This window comes from Macaca mulatta, chromosome 5 (genome assembly GCF_049350105.2).
Source record: "Macaca mulatta isolate MMU2019108-1 chromosome 5, T2T-MMU8v2.0, whole genome shotgun sequence".
NCBI classification, from domain to species: domain Eukaryota; kingdom Metazoa; phylum Chordata; class Mammalia; order Primates; family Cercopithecidae; genus Macaca; species Macaca mulatta.
The window spans coordinates 191,153,486-191,175,158 of record NC_133410.1 but is presented as its reverse complement, the minus strand read 5'-3'; the positions used below and the strand labels follow the sequence as shown (position 1 = coordinate 191,175,158).

The 21,673-nt window shown below is 39.6% G+C and overlaps 1 protein-coding gene across 8 annotated transcripts in view; it reads right to left on the bottom strand.

The window, feature by feature from the left end:
* The window catches only part of TENM3 (teneurin transmembrane protein 3), a 659,662-nt gene that overhangs the window by 66,495 nt on the left and 571,494 nt on the right, over positions 1–21,673 (bottom strand). For 7 of the 8 annotated variants that reach the window (NM_001193929.2, XM_078001694.1, XM_078001695.1 and 4 more), the window contains 2 exon segments: positions 519–735; positions 15,990–16,136. In NM_001193929.2, coding sequence (NP_001180858.2) covers positions 519–735; positions 15,990–16,136 — 364 coding nt within the window. 8 annotated transcript variants of the gene reach the window in all.

Genomic DNA, 21,673 nt, shown 5'->3' with positions numbered 1-21,673 from the left:
CTTCTTTTGCTCAGTGAGACACAAGACACCTGCTTTTACTTACTGGTTTATTTTCAGGTCATTACTGCTCTGTAAAGCACCAGTCAAACAGCTTATGCAATCTTACTGCCATGCCGTCAGCAGTTCCATTATATTAATTCATAATTTATATCACTTAGTGAGCTCAGCTAAAAAAAAAAAAAAAAAAAGGGCACTTCTGTTTTGCCTTTTGGGGTCTTTTCATTGCTTCTTTTGAAACATTTCCAACTGTGCCAACAAAATCAACTAGTTAAATGAAGATTTATTGACTCTTTAATGTAATGTCCTGTTATGTCTCAGGCACTGAAATTCACAAAGTATGTGAACTGTGTTAAAAATGCTTGAAATGCAAAGTTTGGTGAAGACTTTGCAGAAAGGGGAAAAACTGTATTTAAAAAACAGCACTTTCCTCAAGCTCACAGTCATGAGTATTTCACATAAAGTATATGTAACTGTTGATAACATCATTACAAACCTACATACAGAAAAGAAGCATTAACCTCTTATTGAAAGGACTTTCTCCAGGTATAACATGGGTGCTATCAGATCCTATAAGAAAACTGACTCGATCATAAAAGGATTTGGCAGCTTGCTGAGAAGGCGACTGAAGGCTTTGGCTAATGATGTCCTGAGGATCTGGCAGGCCCCGACAATAGGGTTGATTCTGGCAGGAACTCTGTAGGCAGCAGTCGGGATCCATGCAGTCAATGAGTCCATCTGTAGAGAGAAATGTTCCCCAGTAAGGGAATTTTCCTTTCAATGCCATAATGTAGAATCAGTTTTGTTTCTTGACTGTTTTTTTTTTTTTTCACATCAAGTGATTTTCCACTGACTATCTGATAGTAATTTCTACCAGGCACACTTTTTGAAACCAGAAGAAATAGAAATACAACACAGTCATATGCCACATAATGACAGACCACATATAAAAGGGTGGTCCCATAGATAATAATGCTGTATTTTTACGGTACCTTTTCTATGTTTAGATACACAAATACCACCGTGTTACAACTGCCTCAGTATTCAGTAGAGTAACATGCTGTACAGATGAGAAGCCTACGAGTGTAGTAGGCTGTGTCATCTAGATTTGCGTGACTGCACGCCACGATGCTCCCACCGTGATGAAATTGCCTGACAACACCTATCTCAGAACGTATCCCCATCATTACGTGACATACAAATCTACTTGCATCTGCGTTCACGGAGAGTAAATACTTGGATTAGAGATGGCTGAAAAGAATCATATAATGTTTGTTCTGAGTAAGAAATAAAAAATTAGTGATTAGAACAATCTATTAGTAGTAGTATGAAGGCATATGGATTAGTTATAAGTAAAGCTACTCAAATATCCTATATTTTAGAGACAATGCACTAGGAGTTAGCACAGTGTGTATGGTAAATAGGAATCTATGTAGGATGAAGCTCTAAAATTTGGGAAGGGTCAGAAAGTGAAGTTTATGAAGTGTAGCAAACACAAATCAATATAAAATGGATGAGACTAGCCAACCACCTTTCAATAAAATAGCTCTTCTGGCCAGTGCAGTGGCTCACGCCTGTAATCCCAGCGCTTTGGGAGGCTGAGGCAGGCATGTCAGGAGCTTGAGACCAGCCTGGCCAACATGGTGAAACCCCATCTCTAAAATTAGCCAGGCGTGGTGGCAGGTGCCTGTAGTCCCAGCTACTCAGGAGGCTGAAGCAGGAAAATCACTTGAACCCAGGAGGCGGAGGTTGAAGTGAGCCGAGAATGCACCACTGCACTCCAGCCTGGGCAACAGAGCATAACTCTGTCTCAACAACAACAAACAACAACAACAACAACAACAAAAAAAAAATAGCTCTTCTGAGGAAGGTTAAGTGTGTTCCAGATAACATCAGGCATTTCCCAAATTTTAAACAAGAGCCTGGACTCCTAGAATACGGCGACTAAAATGGAGGTATTAATTAAAATGTGGTAAATGTAAATCGGCCATAATATTAGAAATAATAAGAAATCCATCATGAAAAACTGACCTATAGTAGTGATGACATAAAAGGAATAATGGATGAGAAGGATTTGCCAGTGCTTTCTCCAGGAACATCAAAGGCAAACTACACTCAATGGCCCATGTACGTCTTCTGTTTAAAAGCTATAACCATCCAGTAGCAGTTGAGTGTTTCAAGTTATGATCATTTGATAACATTATCTTTTAAGGTCAGGCTTTACTGACCAGTTGAAAAACATGAATTTTTTTTTTTTTTGATTGAGTCTTCCTCTGTCACCCAGGCTGGAGTGCAGTGGCATGATCTCAGCTCACCGCAACCTCTGCCTAACTGGTTCAAGTGATTCTCCTGCCTCAGCCTCCTGAGTAGCTGGGACTACAGGCACCTGCCACCATGCCTGGCTAATTTTTGTATTTTTAGTAGAGACGGGGTCTCACCATTTTGGCCAGGCTGGTGTCGAACTCCAGACCTCAAGTGATCCACCTGCCTAGGCCTCTCAAAGTGCTGGGATTATAGGCTCAGCCACTGAGCCCAGCTGAAAACATGAATTTTTATCTCCTTGATAATTACATTTATTGGTATTAATAAAAATATCAGTTTCTGAAGACTTTAATCTTAGGAGAACTGACAAAATAGTTTGAAAATCTTCCAACTGAACTATCAAGTCTGGGTGTGACTCTATGATAGCAAGCTCAGCTGAAAATATCTAGATGACCATTATGTTTTATTTACACAATTAAAAAAAAAGTCTTTTTTTTTTTAAAAAAGAAAACTATACTAGTCATTGATTTACGTTAGGCTATTCTTATTAATAGAATATTAGCTTGCCCCTTCATTATCTGACAGCAAACTGAGATAAAAGAAACAGACAAAGTTGAATTAAATTGCCCAGTCTAAAAGGCAGGTCAGCAACAACACAGGTAAGGTAAGAAACAGGACGTGAGGAGGCCTGGCTCAGCACGTCATTTTGGCCATCTGAAGAAGACATGTAGTGGACACTGTTCTTCCCCGGACCCATTTCCCTTTCTCTGGGCAAGAGATGAAACTTTTAGTTTGCGTATCCGGCCTTCCCCACCTCTCAGGCCACGTGCATAACCTTCACTTGGTGTTTGGTTCAGAAATGTACAGGTGACCTAACATATCTAACAAGAATGAATTTCAGCAACAATCTAAAAAGAGATTCTTACCCCTCAACCAGGCTTGAGATCTGTGAGGCTGTGTGGCTGGGATTGCTGCAGCCACCTTGCTGCCGTTATAGAAGCTTCTGGGAATGGAGTCATCCCCAGGCAAGCAGAGCAAGGGCTGGAGGAAAAACTAACAGGTCAGACACAGACACAAAAACCTTTGAGGTTTTTGCCATAAGCTGCACTTGACCTCCTGGGCTTTTTAGTTATAGCAATGAAGGCATTCCCTTTTTCCTTAAGTCTGTTTGAATTAAATTTTCTGTCACCTGAAATTGACAGAGACCTAGCTTATCCAGAGACAGTAACTAAAAATCTCTTCACTAAGTTGGGGGAGTTGGGAAAGGCTTAATAAGTGAATACCTGAATTAAATTTAGGAAGTTGGACTCTTTTCACACTAAGAGTTTAAGTTTTTTGTTACCATAATTTCCATACTCATGAAAATGTGTAGGTCAGGATTTCTGATAAGCAGATCTGATGACACAAGGTTTCCTGATGATAGTATATGTATTTTCATGTCTGTTATATTTCTAAGATAATGAGTTGTTAATCATTTGAAACTGCATGTTTATTTCTCTGGAAAAAACTAAAATCATGTTTTAAGATAATCCAGCCGGGCATAGCAGCTCACACCTGTAATCCCAGCACTTTGGGAGGCTGAGGCGGGTGGATCACCTGAGGTAAGGAATTCGAGACCAGCCTGGCCAACATGGTGAAACCCCATCTCTACTTAAAATTCAAAAAAATTAGAGGGGCATGTGGTGGGCACCTGTAATCCCAGCTACTTGGGAGGCTGAGGCAGGAGAATTGCTTGAACCCAGGAGGCAGAAATTGCAGTGAGCCGAGATCGCACCACTGCACTTCAGTCTGGGTGACAGAGCAAAAAAAAAAAAAAAAATCAAATGAAACTGAATTTGGAAATTTCATATAAATTTATCAAAATATTACTTTCCTAGGCAAAAGGGCATGAAGATGAAAAATGCATAAATATTTCTCAATATTTCTAGTGGAAGAAAGACAACAGTATGCTATTGGCTTATTTTTCATGAGGATATATAATAATAATGTAAAACATTTTTCCTCCCTCTCTCTAAAAGAAATAGAAGTATAGTTGTTAAGACTTGGACTTCTGAAGTAGTAGACTGTAGACCTACTGCTCCCATATCATTTCTGGTTTCAAAAAAACAATTAGCCAGGCACAGTGGCTCACGCCTGTAATCCCAGCACTTTGGGAAGCCCAGATGGGAGGATCACTTGAGCCCAGTAATTCAAGACAGGCCTGGGTAACATAGCGAGACCCTATCTCTATAAAAAGTTAGAACACTTAGCCAGGTACGGTGGTGTGCACCTGAAGTCCCAGCTACTTGGGAGGCTGGGGTGGGAGGATCACTTGAGCCCAGGAGTTTGAGGCTGCAGTGAAGAATGATCCCACTGCTGTGCTCAGCCTGGGTGATAGGGAGAGAACCTGTTTCAAAAAAACAAAAAAACAAAAAAAACCAAAAACCCAAAATAACAAACAAATGAAAAAATTTTAAAAACCTCAACCTTTGCATCCCAATCATAGTTATACGCTGATGTTTGTGGGGAATCTTTCAAATGTGTTTTATGATATGGTACCTTTAGTTCGTACTCGATGGATTTAGAATGGTTGCATATGATTGGGAGAGTAACACCACAAATATCTGATATTCTTGCAGGTTTTCCCTTGTAGTCATTCTTCAACAAAAGTAGAAAAGACTCAATAGGAAAAGTATTTCCAAATATTATATTTTATCTCCATTAATCTGGTAAATTAAGGGTTACGTGCTCCTTACCCTCTTCTCCCTGGCCATAATGCTCCCACAGTGACTTCCCTTAGGCAATAGATGGTACAGTTGCCAAAGAGGAATGCTCAAATTTAGTCATTCATCTTTGTTAGTTTATAAAAAGCAAATGTACATCTGGCATGTAGTCTGCAGGTCATAAAACTGCATGAGATCGACACTTTCTGAACTAATCAGTTGGAAATGCATTTTTACAAGCCTCTCTGCTAACATCAATCAGAGAAAGAATCTCATTTTCAACAGCCAAGGTGCAGGGACACACTGTTTGTTATTTTTCTGCAGAGTTTATCAGTAACTTGCCCAAGCAAGTGACGGATGGTTATGAATCTGGCTTCCTATAACTTGAGAAAACATTTTTCATTTTTTGGTCTGTATTTATAGAACAGCTAAGGCTATCCTGTATAACTAAGTTGATTACCCACTTGCCCAAATGTATAGTGTAGTAAAATTGTCTTTGTGGAATAGCTTTCCAAAAATCATCGAGATTCCATTTGAGTTTCAGGAATACTAGGTTGGTTTAAATTTATATTGGTATAGAAGCCATATCTAATAGCATTAATCATAAAAATCTACATAAATCAGAAATGTTCAAAACCCGCTGAATAATAACTGCAGTGATCAGTTAAGAGCCTGTCTTTCTTCTGTTCAGGCTTTGCAATCTACGTGGCACTCTGATGTAAACCAGATCATACTGTTTACGCTTCCCTCCACTCAGTCCGTAATATCATTGCTCTCGTTAGCTTTTCTGTCCACTATTTTGAAACATGCTCTTGTCTTTCTTTCTTTGTGCATTTTCACTGGTCTTTTACAGTGGCTGGCAAAGTTATTCTGTAGAGCCAAAGAGTAAATACATTCGGCTTTGTGGGCCATATAGTCTCTATGGCAACTGTTCGACTCCGCCTTCAGTATGTCAATGAATGGGCACGAATGTGTTCCGATAACACTATTAAGAAAATCAGGCTTTGGCTCAGAGGCCACGGTTTGCCAATCCCTGGTCCTGCTTCAAGGTCTCTATCCTGTCCTATTTCCTATTCCTCTTTACATCACTCTTGATTTTTTTTTTTTCTGGCAAATTTAAACAATATACATTTTGTTAGATTATTAAAACTCTTACCTAAAGGTCTTTTCCTAGGTTACCTTCTATGCTGGCTTTACGCTGCTTGTCAATACTCTCACTTTCTTCTTTCAAGGAGCTATGGATATTTTTATTTGTTTTTCAAAATTTTGGTTTACAGACTGGATAAAAAGTCATGAATTTTCTTTTTTACTCAAATGATAATTGATACCCACTGTCCTTCCCCACAGTATTTGGTACTTCCCCCCACGCCTCAACCTCCAAGTTTCAAGTCTGAGTTAGAAATTCCCATGTAATATTTTATTTGTGCGATTCAGAATTTTAAAAGTATACAGGTGTAACTTTTGTTATTCTTTTCAGTCACATTCTGTAATATGCATGAAACAAACTGAAATATGCATTCATTTCTGGATTGGGATCATGCTAGGTTTTCCACACATTCTTGGTTGTCTACATTAGTGCTCTCCTGGTGACTTCGGACCTCATGTTCACATCATTTCAATGCTAATCATTAAAATGCTTCCTTTACTTGGTCTCCATTGCCTTCTGAGTAAAGTCACAACTCCTTAACATGGCTTATAGACCTTTCACCATATTCATTTCCTCTGCCTGAAGATCTCTAACCTTCTCTCTTACTTCTCCATATAACCCTCAATTCCTTCAGCCCTCAACTCCAGGCTGGTCATTCTCCTGAACTGCAAAGCCACCAACTGCCTTCAAGATATCTGGCTTGGATATTGCACAGGCATCTAAAGCTTAATATGTGTAATATGATTTAACATGTCTGTATGTGATCTCCTCCAAACACGCTGCTGTTCAACTTCCTATTTCAATGAATGGTTCCACCATCCACCCCACTCAGCTTCTCAAAGTAGAAACCTGAATGTTATCCTTGACTCCTCGTCTCTTCCTTTTTTCTCCACCTAATCAAGCATTAGTTGCTTTTCTTCATCTCACATCTCTCTTCAATCAGTCTTTCTTTCTCTTTCTCTGAAACTACCCATCAGGCCACCATGGTCCTCTCTTGACAAATTCCTAACAAAAGTGTGTTTTCCCAGGTTCCAGTCTTGCCCCAACTATCCATTCTTTACGTGTTAGCCAGAGTAACCTTACAGAAACCAAATCTGATTATTTCACTTCTCTGGCTAAAATGCTTCCTTTACTTGGTCTCCATTGCCTTCTGAGTAAAGTCACAACTCCTTAACATGGCTTATAGACCATATTCATTTCCTCTGCCTGGAGATCTCTAACCTTCTCTCTTACTTCTCCATATAGCCCTCAATTCCTTCAGCAATCATCTCAGACAACTGTCCCATTAAGCTCCTTGAGGGCTCATCTAGTTCACTATCCATCCCTACTGTCGTATCCCCAGAGCCTTGCACACTTGCTGGCGCCAAGTAGGCATTTAATACATTTGCTAAATGAAGGAAAAACTGAATTAAGTTCTTAAAGATTGTTAATTCTAAACAGTTAAAAAGGCTTAGAAGCCTAAGAGAGATGCCCTGTTTTTTGTCTATCAAGCTTTCCCTACCCTCAGACACTATGCTAATCCTTGAATTCCTATTTCTTTTTTACTCCAATAGGTACTTAAAAATGTTTTTGATTAATTGAATATTAAGCAATCCACAGAATTATAAAAAGTATTAGAAGAAATTACATGAAATCCTATGTATAATACTATGTCTAATCGCAGAAAGGCTCTATTTAGGAAGACATGTAACCCAGAAGTCATGACTAAAAAGATAAACCTCAGACAAATTTATGTCATATCAACTGAAAACTTCTGCATGCACCATAAATTACAAAGTTAAAAGATAAGTGAAAACCTGGGATAAAATATTTGCAACACACCTAACAAAGAATAAGTGGAATATATAAAGAAGTCCTAAGAGTTAAAAAGAAAGTATCAAGCAGCTCAATAGAAAAAAAAAAAAGAAGGGAAATAAATAAGCAATTAGCAAAAAAAAAAAAAAAATAAAAATAAAAAAAATAAAATAAATAAATAAATAAATATAAAGATCATCAATCTAACTAGTAATTAGGAAAATGCAAATTAAAATGATAAAAATGGGGTCATTTTCATTCATCAGACAAAATTGATATTTTTCATTTTGTTGAACATTTTTGTTTACTTACAATGATTACATATAGACTATAAACACCCTCAGATTGATGAAGTGTACAGTGGTGAAACCTACTTGCAAAGCAATCGAGCAGTAGCTACAAAATTAAAAATTAAAATACCTTTTGAACCAGCAAGTTCATCTCTAAAAATCCACCCTAAAGAAATATTTGTACATTTACACAAAGATTTATATGCAGATACACACTCACACACTCACACAAATTCGCTACAGACTTGTCTCTATATGAAGAGCAAAAAAATTACAAAGAATTAAATTATTATCAGTGTAGCAGTGGTGAAATTAATTAGTACACCATGTTTCTGTTGTAAAGAATGAGATGGGCCTATATGTATGGGCATGAAAATCTCTAAGATATTGTCCTTGGAAGAATCAAATTTAGAACAGTATTTATTTAAGTTTAATAACATAAATGTGCATATGAATTCACTGAGGAAAAAGTAGGAAGATGCCCACCAAGTTACTGATGGTGGCTAACTCTTCTGACAATGAGAGTGTAGTTACCTGTGTACCAGGACTACTAATAACACCCCCGGCCTTAATGCAGGGGTTCTTAACCTGGAGAGACGTGGAGCCTGGAGCCTGTTTCTAAAGAGATGCCATGCAGTGCCCACGTCTACATTCTTAAGCTTCAGGTGGCAGCTGATGGCCATGGGTGTAAAAGAGAGGGGAGACTTTTAGGCCGGGCGTGGTGGCTCATGCCTGTAATCTCAGCACTCTGGCAGGCCTAGGTGGGTGGATCACCTGAGGTCAGGAGTTTGAGGCCAGCTTGGCCAATGTGGTGAAACCCTGTCTCTACTAAAAATACAAAAATTAGACGGGCCTGGTGGCGAGCGCCTGTAATTCCAGTTACAGGAGAATTCCTTGAACCTGGGAGGCAGAGGTTGCAGTGAGCTGAGACTGCGCTATTGCACTCCAGCCTGGGCAACAAGAGTGAGACTCTGTCTCAAAAAAAAAAGAGGGGAGACTTTTAGTGACAATCCGTGTGGCTCTCATTTTCCTCTTCTTCTAAAACCCATTAAGATGCAGTGGTTAAACCTTATGTTCCTTGAGTCCTAGCAGGAAGCTACTGAAGTCCTTTGCTTCATAGGGCATAAGCCGGATTTTTTCCCCCAGAATGGGATTCACTATCCTCTAAAAATTCTGTGGATAGCCAAAGGGTTCAGAGTAACCTGAATCTCCTCCTTCCTTTAGATAGGATCCAGTAAAGTCTTTCAAACTAATAGTAATTTCCCCCCAAACCATCATCTACCTGAATCATACAGCGTAACGCTCTAAGACGCTGAGCACCGCTCTATGTCTGATAGTATCTGGTTTCATTTTGGGAAGTACTTGTGATCTCTTGTAATTTTTTTTTTTTTTTTTAAATCCCTCTCCCCCGCTTCCTTTCCAGTGCTGTTTCCTGCCATTTCGTTATTTTTTATTTTTAAATCTGTTTTTTGAGAACGTAATAGTCCATCTTCCTGCAAGATTTTTAAAAATTCTATTTTCAAACGTTTCCTTATTTTCATTTAGCAATCTACAAATATAGATCTCTCCATTCATTATACTCATTCTCATGTTTATATTAATACTTCATCCATTTGTTTTCAATCCTTCACTCCCCTTTTCTACTGACAGCACATTCCTACTTGTCCTTGCAGTTTGTGTGTGTGTGTGTGTGTGTGTGTGTGTGAGACAGGGCCTCACTCTTTTACCACGGCCGGAGTGCAGTGTCGCGATCATGGCTCACTGAAGCCCTGACCTCCCCAGGTTCAGGTAATCCTCCCACCTCAGCCTCCTGAGTAGCTGGGACTACAGGCGTGTGTCACCACGCCCGGCTGATTTTTATGTTTTTTGTAGAGATGGGGTCTTGCTATGCTGGCCAGGCTGATATCAAACTCCTGGGCTCAAGTAATCCACCCGCCTCAGCCTCCCTAAGTGGTAGGATTACAGGTATGAGCCACTGCACCCAGCTTTCTTGCAGTTTGAATTGTATTTTTGCTTCTTTTGCTTATTTATCTAATTATTTATTTGTTATTTCTATCTTTCTTATTTTTGAATAACCTCAGTTGAGTTATACTTTCTTCTCAACTGTCATCAGCCCCTACAGACTTGGAAAAAAATAGCCTGTTTTAGGTACATCTCCCTGATACACCCCAACAAAGTCATAATTCTAAAGGATAAAAGATAACTCTAGGCCTGGCGCAGTGGCTCACACCTGTAATCCCAGCACTTCGGGAGGCCGAGGGGGGTGGATCACGAGGTCAGGAGTTCGAGACCATCCTGGCCAACATAGTGAAACACTGTCTCTACTAAAAATACAAAAATTAGCTGGGCGTGGTGGCGGGCGCCTGTAGTCCCAGCTACTCAGGAGGCTGAGGCAGGAGAATCAGTTGAACCTGGGAGGTGGAGGTTGCAGTGAGCCGAGATAGCGCCACTGCACTCCAGCCTGGGAGACAGAGCGAGACTCCGTCTCGGAAAAAAAAAAGAAAAAAGAGAACTCTATTTGTTTACTGGTATTCTTGGAAGGAGTTATGCTTTGGTATTCCACCATTCTTGCAAAAAGTTTAGTATGAATCTTTTAAAGTCATTCTTGTGCCCTCAACCAGCCAGTCTCCAGGACAGGGCTTGAATCTCATGCTTCAGGTACCCACAGGGGAGCTGGTCACTGGAGGACGAGACAGGGAGGCAAGGTGGCAAAGGAAACTGACTAGATCTCCCTCTGGAGAAGATGGGAGCATGGTAACGACTGCCAGGGACAATGCATTGTGGAGAAATCATCTTGTTAAAAAAGTATCTTAAGTTTCCATAGAGCTAGAATTATCTCTGGCAAGCTATTGCCTTTTGGTGCTTGCATAGTGAGACCATCATTTGGAGAGCTATTTAAAGTCAGGCAACCCCTTGCTGAATGAGTCTTCGCAGCAGGCTAAATAAAAGCAATGATGCTTTTAAAAGTACATGGGGAGAATGAGATAGCTGCTTGCTAAACTTGGGCACAAAAAGCACATCAGAGGTTCAGCACTGGTGTTCTTGTCAAGTCAAAAGGCTATACCTTGGCAAGGAAGGAGGAGACAGAGAGAAGATTCCTTCTGAAAGTGACAGTCCATCAGCACGTGAACGAGTTCCTGCAGTACACGGTCTGACTGTACTAACGCTGAATGCTATGCACAGCTATTCTTATTCCTATAGTAGACTGTTTTCCTGCCTGCCCAGCATCTAAGCCCCTTTCTTCTGGTGACAGCACTTCAGTTTTCCTTTAGGCAGGTGACCTAATTCAGACCAAGGAGAGTCAGGCTCAGGCCCAGGCCCAGACCCAGGCCACACATAACCATGAAGAAAGGTGTCTTCTTTGTGGTGGAGTTATTAGGAAGAGAAATGTAGACTCAGAGCTGGTGGTGGCCTTTTTGGGGAAGAGATGGCCTGAGAATGATTCTAAGGTAGAAGAAAGCAGAGTTAACAGACGAATATACCTAAGTTTCTGGTGTCATCATTTGAACACCTGGGTGCAACTGTATCTGAATTTTTTAGCGATATAAGCTAATAATTTTTTTTACATGTAATAATGTTTGAGTTCAACTTCTCACATGTGCGACCAGGGTCTTTCCTGGTAAGAATGGTCGAGTGGTCGAGTAGAACCTTCAAAAAAGAGGTTTTCCTGTTGAGGGGGAGTGGAAGTCTGTGGTAGGGTTCACTGTGAGACAGGGCCGACTTCAATGCGAATGGCCGGTGAAAAGAGGTACTCGAGGAACTGAAGACTGTGGTGAATTGTCTTAAACCTCACTCCAGATTGCACGTCCTTCAGGAGTGAGCAGCTCCCATCTCTTCACCTTCCTATTCTCTGGTCTCAGCAACTTCATGATCAGAGTATTTTGGGATATGAGCAACCAATGGCTCAGTTTGGGGGACTGTTGTCTTTATAAGTAAAGTTGGAGTTGAAGAAGAAAGATTTACAAGCCAAGCGTAGGTACTGGTGATCATTTGCTTTAAAAGCTTTCTCAACTAGGATAGGACAGCAACTAGTTGCTCCCAAAGTGTCTACATGCCCCATCTGGTGAGGTTATCCACAATTATCTGGTCTAGTGAGAATTGTTTCTGATTTCCACAGTGTGATTTAAAAATCTAGTAATCCATTGCTTGCCTTTGTCAAAATGATCTGCTCCCAAAGCCCCTATTTAGTACTTGGAGCTGGATTTGAGAAGCAGATGAAGGGGATACCTTGTTGATTTCAGAGAGAGTGGAGATCTTTGTCAGGGCTCTTATTATGGGGAACAGATTGCCCTTAGCTCTGAAAAGCTACAGTTACCCAGCATCCATGACAGCTGTTTGTTTGAAAAGAAACAAGGGCCTATTGGAAAGCAGCACAGGTGTTAAAAGTGGCTGAAGATAAGTTGCCCCCATCTACGTTCTTCCTATTCCTCATAAACAATTCCCTTCTAAAGCAGCTTTTTACAGATAAAGGGGAACAGACATACATAAAGGCAAGGAGGAACACCTATTTAGGGAGATTCAGGTGTTTAAAATCTTTAGCATTCAACAGTGGTGATGGGGCAAACCTGACTGGGTGAAGTAAAATAAATTTTGCAAGGAAAGGAAGATGCTTGGTTTAAGAAGATATTTCAAGATCTCCCTATATGATGGATGTCTTTTCTAAAATTTTTTGATACTTCTTCTTTAGTTCCAGGAATGGTACGCAACTTCCTTTGCTCTTCTTTTACAAACACTGTGTTCTATAAAATTGCTCAAACTATAGTAGCTATTTATTGGAAGTGTTCAATTTCTGACTAGGGCCACACTGGACTCTTCACCCTCTCCTCCTGAGTTACTTAATATGCTAAATCAAGTTACTTAGCTACTCTCTGGATAAGTCACCATTTTGATACTAAACTTAGACAATGGATCTATAACACTACAGTCAGTCACCATATATCCTAGAATTTCAGTCTAATAAAATCCACTCTGGGTCTAAATAAGGACTGGACTTAAACACTCTGTTAGACTGTCTTCATATAATTGACATCCTTCATTGCCATCTTTCGTGTTTTGATTTGGGGTTTGGTGTGAAAAATACTGTCTTTATACATGTAGCTTATGCTTAAGTTCAAAGAACCCGCTGACTTAGGTTATAAAGCATCCAGGTTACAATCTCAGAGCATAAGAAGGCTGGCACTGAGATTTCTTCTTAGAAGATCAGCAAAATTAGGTTAGGGGCAGGAATACAAATTATTTGAGATAGGCAGAGAATCCGCAGGAGGCCTTCTGTCAGCTCAGATTTCCCCTCCGAGAGGGGAGCCTAGAGATAGCATAGTTTCCTGCTAATCAGAATAAACAAAGGGGAATGAGGCCAATTCACAGCTGATAAATTTTGAGGAAAAGGAAAAACCTCTTTAGCTGATAACAATACTAAAGAGTTGATTAGCCCCTAAATTAGTCGGCAGTGTCTCTGCAGACTTGGTCCTGCAGCCCGCTTCCCTCTGAGAGACTCTGTAACCTCCTCAGTGCAATCTTCTCTTAGAAGCAAAATCTGAACTGTAAGATCAAGGAGAAAGAGAAGCTCTCCTTCCTCCCTAGGCAATAGCAGCCATGGAGTAGGGGGTTCTTTGGGGGAAAGTAATGAAGACAGGTGCCATCTGTACTGTGGTTTTGAGAGGATTCATGCTGCCATGTCTATAAAGCACACGGTTAAGAGGAGTCGGGGCAACAAGGTATTCCTGAGCAGGAAAAGCTGTGAAGGCTACGGGCCACCTAAAATCTACCAGGAGCAGAAAGGAAGGGCTTTAGCTCAGAATTTGCGGCTCAAGTTTCTTCACAGTCCAAGTTAAGAGAAAACAGTGAACAGTCTGCTAGAAGCTAAAGGAGAGAATTGCAGCGCCTTATCAGAAGGATAAGGCACAAATAACATTTGCTTTGAGAATGACTGTCAGCCCAGGCTGGCTTGTGTGTGTGTGTGTGTGTGTGTGTGTGTGTGTCTCTGTGTGTGTGTGTCTGTGTGTGTTTTCGGTTGGAAGGGAGGTTGAGGGGTTGGTTCTGGTCGCTCTGTTTCCTACAGAATAGTAGTTGAGGCCCTCTATAGGTATAGAAAGGTAAAGGCTATTCAAGCTTCTCTGACAACCTTCTATGAAGTTCACTTAGTCGAGATGAGCACTTTTGAAAGCAAAAGAAGGAAAACTGGATAATACTAGCTGCTACTCAGAGCAGGCTCTGTGCCTGGCTCTGTGCCTGGCAATACGCTACATATTTCACATGCATTTTCTCAATCCTTTCAAAAACTCTTTTATTGCAACTTTATAGATGCAACCATTGAGGTTAAAGTGATTATACATTTTGTCTGAGGTCACATAATTACTACATGGTTCAGTGAAGATCTGTGTGCTCCAAAACCTACACTGTCACCAATGCTTTATCGTACATGTGTACAGTCTCAAAAAGAGCAGGGAGAATGGCTGGGGCTGGTGGAGTGGTAGGGAAACACAATCTAACCCACAGGGCAAGTGTCCATAGAGGCCCGGAGAGGAACTCCAGCCCTCCTAAAAATGCAGTGCTAAAGCTATGTCAAAACTGAACAGCTGGCCGGGCGCGGTGGCTCACGCCTGTAATCCCAGCACTTTGGAGGCCGAGGTGGGCGGATCACCCGAGGTTGGGAGTTCGGGACCAGCGTGACCAACATGGAGAAACCTTGTCTCTATTAAAGACACAAAATTAGCCAGGCGTGGTGGCTCATGCCTGTAATCCCAGCCATTTGTGAGGCTGAGGCAGGAGAATCACTTGAACCCAGGAGGCAAAGGTTGTGGTGAGCTGAGATCACGCCATTGCAGTCCAGCCTGGCAACAGGAGTGAAACTCCATCTCAGAAAACAAAATAAGGCTGGGCGTGGTGGCTCACGCCTGTAATCCCAGCACTTCGGGAGGCTGAGGTGGGCGGATCACGAGGTCAGGAGATCGAGACCACGGTGAAACCCCGTCTCTACTAAAAATGCAAAAATTTAGCCAGGTACGGTGGGCCTGGCCTGTAGTCCCAGCTACTCGGGAGGATGAGGCAGGAGAACGGTGTGAACCCGGGAGGCGGAGCTTGCAGTGAGCTGAGATCGCGCCACTGCACTCCAGCCTGGGCGACAGAGCGAGACTCCGTCTCAAAAAGAAACCAAAACAGAACAGCTATCGGAGCCAACTATTCCATCACTGGAGAGGTAATCACCAACTGTCACTCCCTTCCCTGAAATTAAAGTAGACTACATGGAGGCTGAGCTCAGCGGGGAAAAGAATTATTCTTAACCAAGGGCTTCAACTAGGTGGAATCTCACCATCTTTCTAACCAAGTATCAAGTTAAGGATAAAATGTCACTAGAGTACAGCTTCCAGGGGACTGTTCTCTGTTACTGTTTTGTCTTTTTCCATCCATGCCTTTCAACAGAAGAGGCTGGAACATTCTTTGCATCTTTTGGAATGTTAGTTATTAAAACACGGCTTTGGAGCTCCCAATTCACAGAGCCCTGAATACTGTGGTTGAGGAGACGAGTCACCTGGGGACCAGGAAAAGGAACAGAGAACAATGGACATTATGCAGTAGCTTGGTTACCTTGCCTTTTCCCTGAACGATAATAATCTTGCATTTGTTTCAGGAAAAATGGACAGCAAAATCATTCTATCAGCACTCATACATTTTTCAATCAATCTAATCTATGGGGATCACGGTTTTTTTTTTTTTTTGGCAACAGATATCTATGTACTCACTGTCACTTATGAACCTGTGCTCTGGCACAGACTTGTGTTCATGCTCAGCATTTCTTACCTCCTTCATTGTCCTTGCTATCTGTGCAGAGAGTCTCCATGGCTACATCACAGCCCGCTCCTCTCCATCCAGGCTGGCACACACAATGCCAGCCATTTTGGTCCAGGGTACATCTTCCGTTGCTGTTGCACAGACCAGGACAACCTTCTGTTGAGACAAAGAAGGAAAACACCAGTGATTTGAGTATTGAGTTTTTGTACCTAAAATAAACAGATAAGGGACACTTAGTGGGAACAGGCCTTTATAAACAGCACAAATACTGTAATTGCACATGGATAGAAACAGCAACATTATCTATGGAATCTAATTCTTATCCAAGTGGCATCTTTGATTGGCCTGACCCTTGAGACACCACTTACCTGTGCAGGACAGAAATATATGCAACGATCCACTAAATAGTTGCAGGCCAGACAAAATTAACTTACATTTTTTCCCTTTAGCAAAGCAACAAGGTATATTGTGTGGTGTGGAAAAGCATCTCAACAAAATAATTTCAGAATCCCTTGTCTAGATTTGTAATCTGTTTTAAACATTACTGGTCATTTATCAGGACATGCCTTCTTAAAACACCTTGTTGCTTAAAAAAATTCCCTCAAACTCCAAAAGCATGAAAGTGGGTATAAGGATATGAATGATGTTAAAAAGAGAATATTAATTTTATCTGGCCTCAGAGTTGCCGTATATTCATGTGAAATTACAGTGCATTAAATAATTGCACAAAGTATAGGCCAGTATTAATGACTATACTTTATGCCAAGAGTACATTCCTTGTCACAGAATAAGCAAAGCCCAGGAAATAGTGAAGCAGCTTAGCATCTATTCTAACAAACATTAGGATTCAGGCTGCATACGGATGGGACAGGACCGACAGGATTTCCAACTAAATGTAAGAGCTGTGCATATTGGATTACTTAGGACGGACAAAATGAAATACCATAAGGACCACAATAAAACATTGATAGACTGAACAAAAACACGGTAGTGACGTGCTTCAAGACAGATAGCGAAGAGTGATGTTTTGTGACAATCTCCCTAAGGCTTTTATGCTGTTACCTTTATATCCTATCTTGTCTGCTTTTATGGGCAAGGAGGGAAAATTTGGGAAACAATTAAAATAATTTAATATATCCAAAATCTATAATTGTTTCAGTCTAACATGACATTTTAAAAAAACAATTTTTGCCACTTCCTACTGATGATATCTGGCATGCAGCCAACGTGATCTGTTTATGAGGATGACACTTGGGTAGATTCTGGTGTCCTTGTTTATGAGTGTGATATGACACTGACAGAAGCGAGGAGAGAAATGCTCTAACATTCCAAGAATAACTGGCTATTCATCAGATCTCTGTGGACAGAGCTATTTATAATTTGGTATAAAACATATTAATAAAAACACTTGCTACAGCAATTGGGGTTTGTTTTACAGCTTCTTATCATTTGAATGCTACTGTTGTTCCAGTGACAAAATTTAAGGGAACAATCTGTTTTTAAAGATGTTTATTTTAAGTCTGTGTTGGAAGAATTATTCATATATTGGTGTCCCCTCCTCCACTGTGGAACGTGAAAAGAAAATATCGTAAAGAGACATTCTGTCTCTTAAGATCAGAGTTCACAGAAAGAAGACTATTTTGACTGTCTCTCATGGAAGAATACAATGAAATAACACTTATGGATACCATCAGGTCAGGAAGAGATTAATTTTGCTGCTTCTTTTCGTTCAGACAATTACCGTCTGTATTTATGGATTATTCAATGAATAAAAGGTGAATCTTCTTGATGGATGTGTTTTTTGTTTTGTTTTTAATGAAAACGCAAGGTTGAATTGCCCCACTGACAAGGAGGTGCGGCAGCTGACTGACTGCACGTAAGATTTGGTATATGAAAGCCTGGATATTGCCATGAATATTTTCATATTCTAATGAAAAGCACAAACAAGGAATAGAAAGTAGGTAATCTGAGGAGAAAGGGAAGGGGAATTTCCTCTTCTGAAAAAACTTTTTCCATCTATTTCTACGGTAACTGAAGATGTGAGAATCTGCTGTTTTCTGCTGAACAAGGTTATCAGTTCTTTTTTTATAGAATGTACAGTATTTATAGCTTTTAATAAATAACAAGACACAAATTATGATATCACATATATTTTGAAACATTTAGAAAAAAACCAAAGAAGTTTCCGTATGAAATAAATGAGATTTCTCTCAACATGTTAACCAGAATCTTCTTTAGATTGACAATTTCTTATTCTGTGATAAGAGTATTTGTGATTCTTTAGTTTAGAATTTAAAGCTCATTAAGCTGAATTGTCAACAATGAAGATCTTAAAGCAAAAAGAAAGAAAGAAAGAAAGAAAGAAAGAAAGATAGAAAAAAACCCCCAAAACCAAAAAACAGCAAATATACCATTATCTTCAGTTTCTGGTTCTAGAGAAAACGCTTTTACAAAGGAATGAAATCTGTCATAACCCAAAATTATAAAAATGAGACACAGACATTTAAGTCTCAATACTTTAAATCCAAGGCATTTTACATAATTTAAGTCTGATTTGTAATTTACAAAAATATGCATGGAAAACAGTCTATTGTCAAACCTAGTGATACACGGTTATATATAGATATACATGTAGATATGTCAACAAAGAGCAAGTATACAGTACCTTTAACTATCTTATCCAAATAGTGAGCTTGGGAAATTAAAAAGGAAAAAAGAACAGACAGACATTTCAGAAGTGTCACATGGGACAAGAAAATTTTCAGAATTTACATGCAAATTGAGTAGCTGCAGCTGACATAAGACTCACATCACACGACAGAGATGCACTTCATATCTCCTAAAAATGCAGTCTATTCATGTTTTTAGCAAATGCAGTCATGATTCCAGGAAATACTCAGCATTTTCAACTAACTGAACTAACACCACTTTTCACAGATTCTTTGGAATGCACTCCACTCTCGTCATTTCCAACATTCTCCTTTATAATAGCTGAGCAGGACAAATGGAATCAATTCTTTATTCTTAAAGAACTTTGGAAATTTACAACTATGAGATCTACAAATAATGAAACTTTAAAAGTTAATAAATAAGCAAAAAGAAGAAAGAAATTGAGACTCTTGAGCAAATGTAATATATTGATGTTATAGTTGCAAAAGGCACATATAAGTCCTTTAGAAAATGATTACCCAGTATCTCTTGACTGCAAGTCAGATAGACAATGATTTATCACATATATAGTCCATTAGGAAACAGGGACTACTGTAAGATCCTGTTTATTTTCAGAAACCTACCAGAATAGGCTCTTTTTTCTCACAAAAGGTGTGTAGGAACAGTCAGGACTAAGATTGAATCTTTTTCTGTACCTGTACCTGCCCCTGTCCACTTGTTTCAAGAGGCTACAATTAGGCTATATCTTTCCCCTTGAACTGAGACATAAATGCCTCCCTCATTGTAGAGACCTAATATATTCTTAATAAGCCTCCAATCTCCTCGCTTTGTCAAAATTCATACATCTTTAATGATCTAAAATTGCGTTTCAAAGATGCTTATGTTGATTGGTTTTCACTACTGACATATGCAAATGGTAGCAGAACTCCTAACAGAATGATGGAAACTGTAACTTTCAGTTGGGCCACTCAGGTGTGGTGGTTCTGTCATGTGTGTAAACAGAACTGTATATGGTTTTGACACATCTGTACTGTGTATATGAAAGGATTCTTCACTTTGCCACAGGATTCTATTAGAGGCATTTGAATTGCATTTAAAAATAAGCATGTTTACAGCTAATTGATAATATGATGCAAGGAAAATTATGGTGAAGAAGATATGGTATTAGGTACTACTCTGAAATTATAATAAAAATAATTTATCTTTTAAAAAAATTATTTATTTATTTATTTATTTATTGAGACAGAGTCTGGCTCTGTCGCCCAGGCTGGAGTGCAGTGGCGCAATCTGTGCTCACTGCCAGCTCCGCCTCCCGGGTTCACGCCATTCTCCTGCCTCAGCCTCCTGAGTAGCTGGGACTACAGGCGCCCGCCACCATGCCTGGCTAATTTTTTGTATTTTAGTAGAGATGGGGTTTCACTGTGTTAGCCAGGATGGTCTCGATCTCCTGACCTCGTGAACTGCCTGCCTCGGCCTCCCAAAGTGCTGGGATTACAGGTGTGAGCCACCGCGCCCGGCAATAATTTACCTTTTAAACATTAAAATAAAAATGTATTATTGCATAACCGTCATATAATTTCTTTATAATTCCTTCTATATGCTATATACTTTACATGCCATATAAACTAGTAGAGCCCTGTAATAGCTCTATTGATGATTTGAACATAAAGAAAGTGCTATCAAAACTTCTGGAGTCTCTGATTCTCATAGGGTAGTATTTCTATGGAAATTCTTAGTTTACAAAAATTAATAACGCTGATCACTGTTAGAGAGTAAACCCTTTGCTTTTACATTAGTCCTGCACAACCAAAATAAAGAACACAACTTAATTCTGATCTGGATTAGCCGTTTTAATGGTGGACAAAATTATTTCTAATCAGCCAATCGGATTATTTTTGCCAAGAGACTCAATTATGCAAAACCTGTAGACTGATTTACAGGTAAAGGTAGGTGTTTGGGTCACCAGAACATCAGAGGTAGAACTCAAAGTAGAAAATACATTTAAAATACATAGCCAGTCAAAAGTAACATGATACTTTAAATATTTGCAACACTTAACACAAGTTTTGCAAAACACTAAAAGCCAACCATAAGAAAAAATATCTGTACTGAGAAAGATACCAAGATTTTTCATTTGCATTTTATATCACAGAGAATTGTGAGGCTGAGAGCTTAAAACTAAGACACAAAGAGGGAAAAACAACAAGGACTATTTTGACATGGAAGAAAATCTTTCTGATAATACCACAAAAACCTGGTTCTACATAATGAAGAAGTTAAAAGGATACGTCAATATATGGGGTTCAAATAATTATTAAAAGTAATAACTGCAACAATATAAACATCATTACATAAACCACAACAGGAAATAATAAAAAAATGCAGACATGTTGGAAGAAGCCATTAGAAATAATAATCATAAAAATAATACAGTATATTTAAAAATTAATGTACCTAACAATTGCTGAAATGCATATGAGGTTGTAAAAAATTACTTTGAAAACTAACGAGTATGTTCTGACACTAGAGAAAAGTCATTCTTCGATCTACTAAGAAGTTGAAACGATTTATAGAATAAAATTCTTATAAAAATGGGTGCTAGACGTATAAAAGGGGGTCCATTAAAAAACTATTTTCTGGAGCTGGATAAGGTGGGTCACGCTTCTAACCTCTGCACTTTGGGAGGCTGAGGCAGGAGGATCACTTGAGGTCAGGAGTTCGAGAGCAGCCTGGCCAACATGGTGAAACCCCAACTCTACTAAAAACACAAAAATTAGCGGGGTGTGGTGGTGCATGCCTGTGGTTCCAGCTACTTGGGAGGCAGGAGAATTGCTTGAACTCGTTAGGCAGAGGTTGCAGTGAGGTGAGATTATACCACTGCACTCCAGCCTGGGTGACAAAGTGAGACTCTGTCTCAAAATAAAAGAAAACCACAAAAACCAAAAAAACCTCCACTACTTTCTAGTAAAATGCTGCAGTCATAAAATACCTTCCCTGGAGTTTCGATTATTTATCTTGGAAGA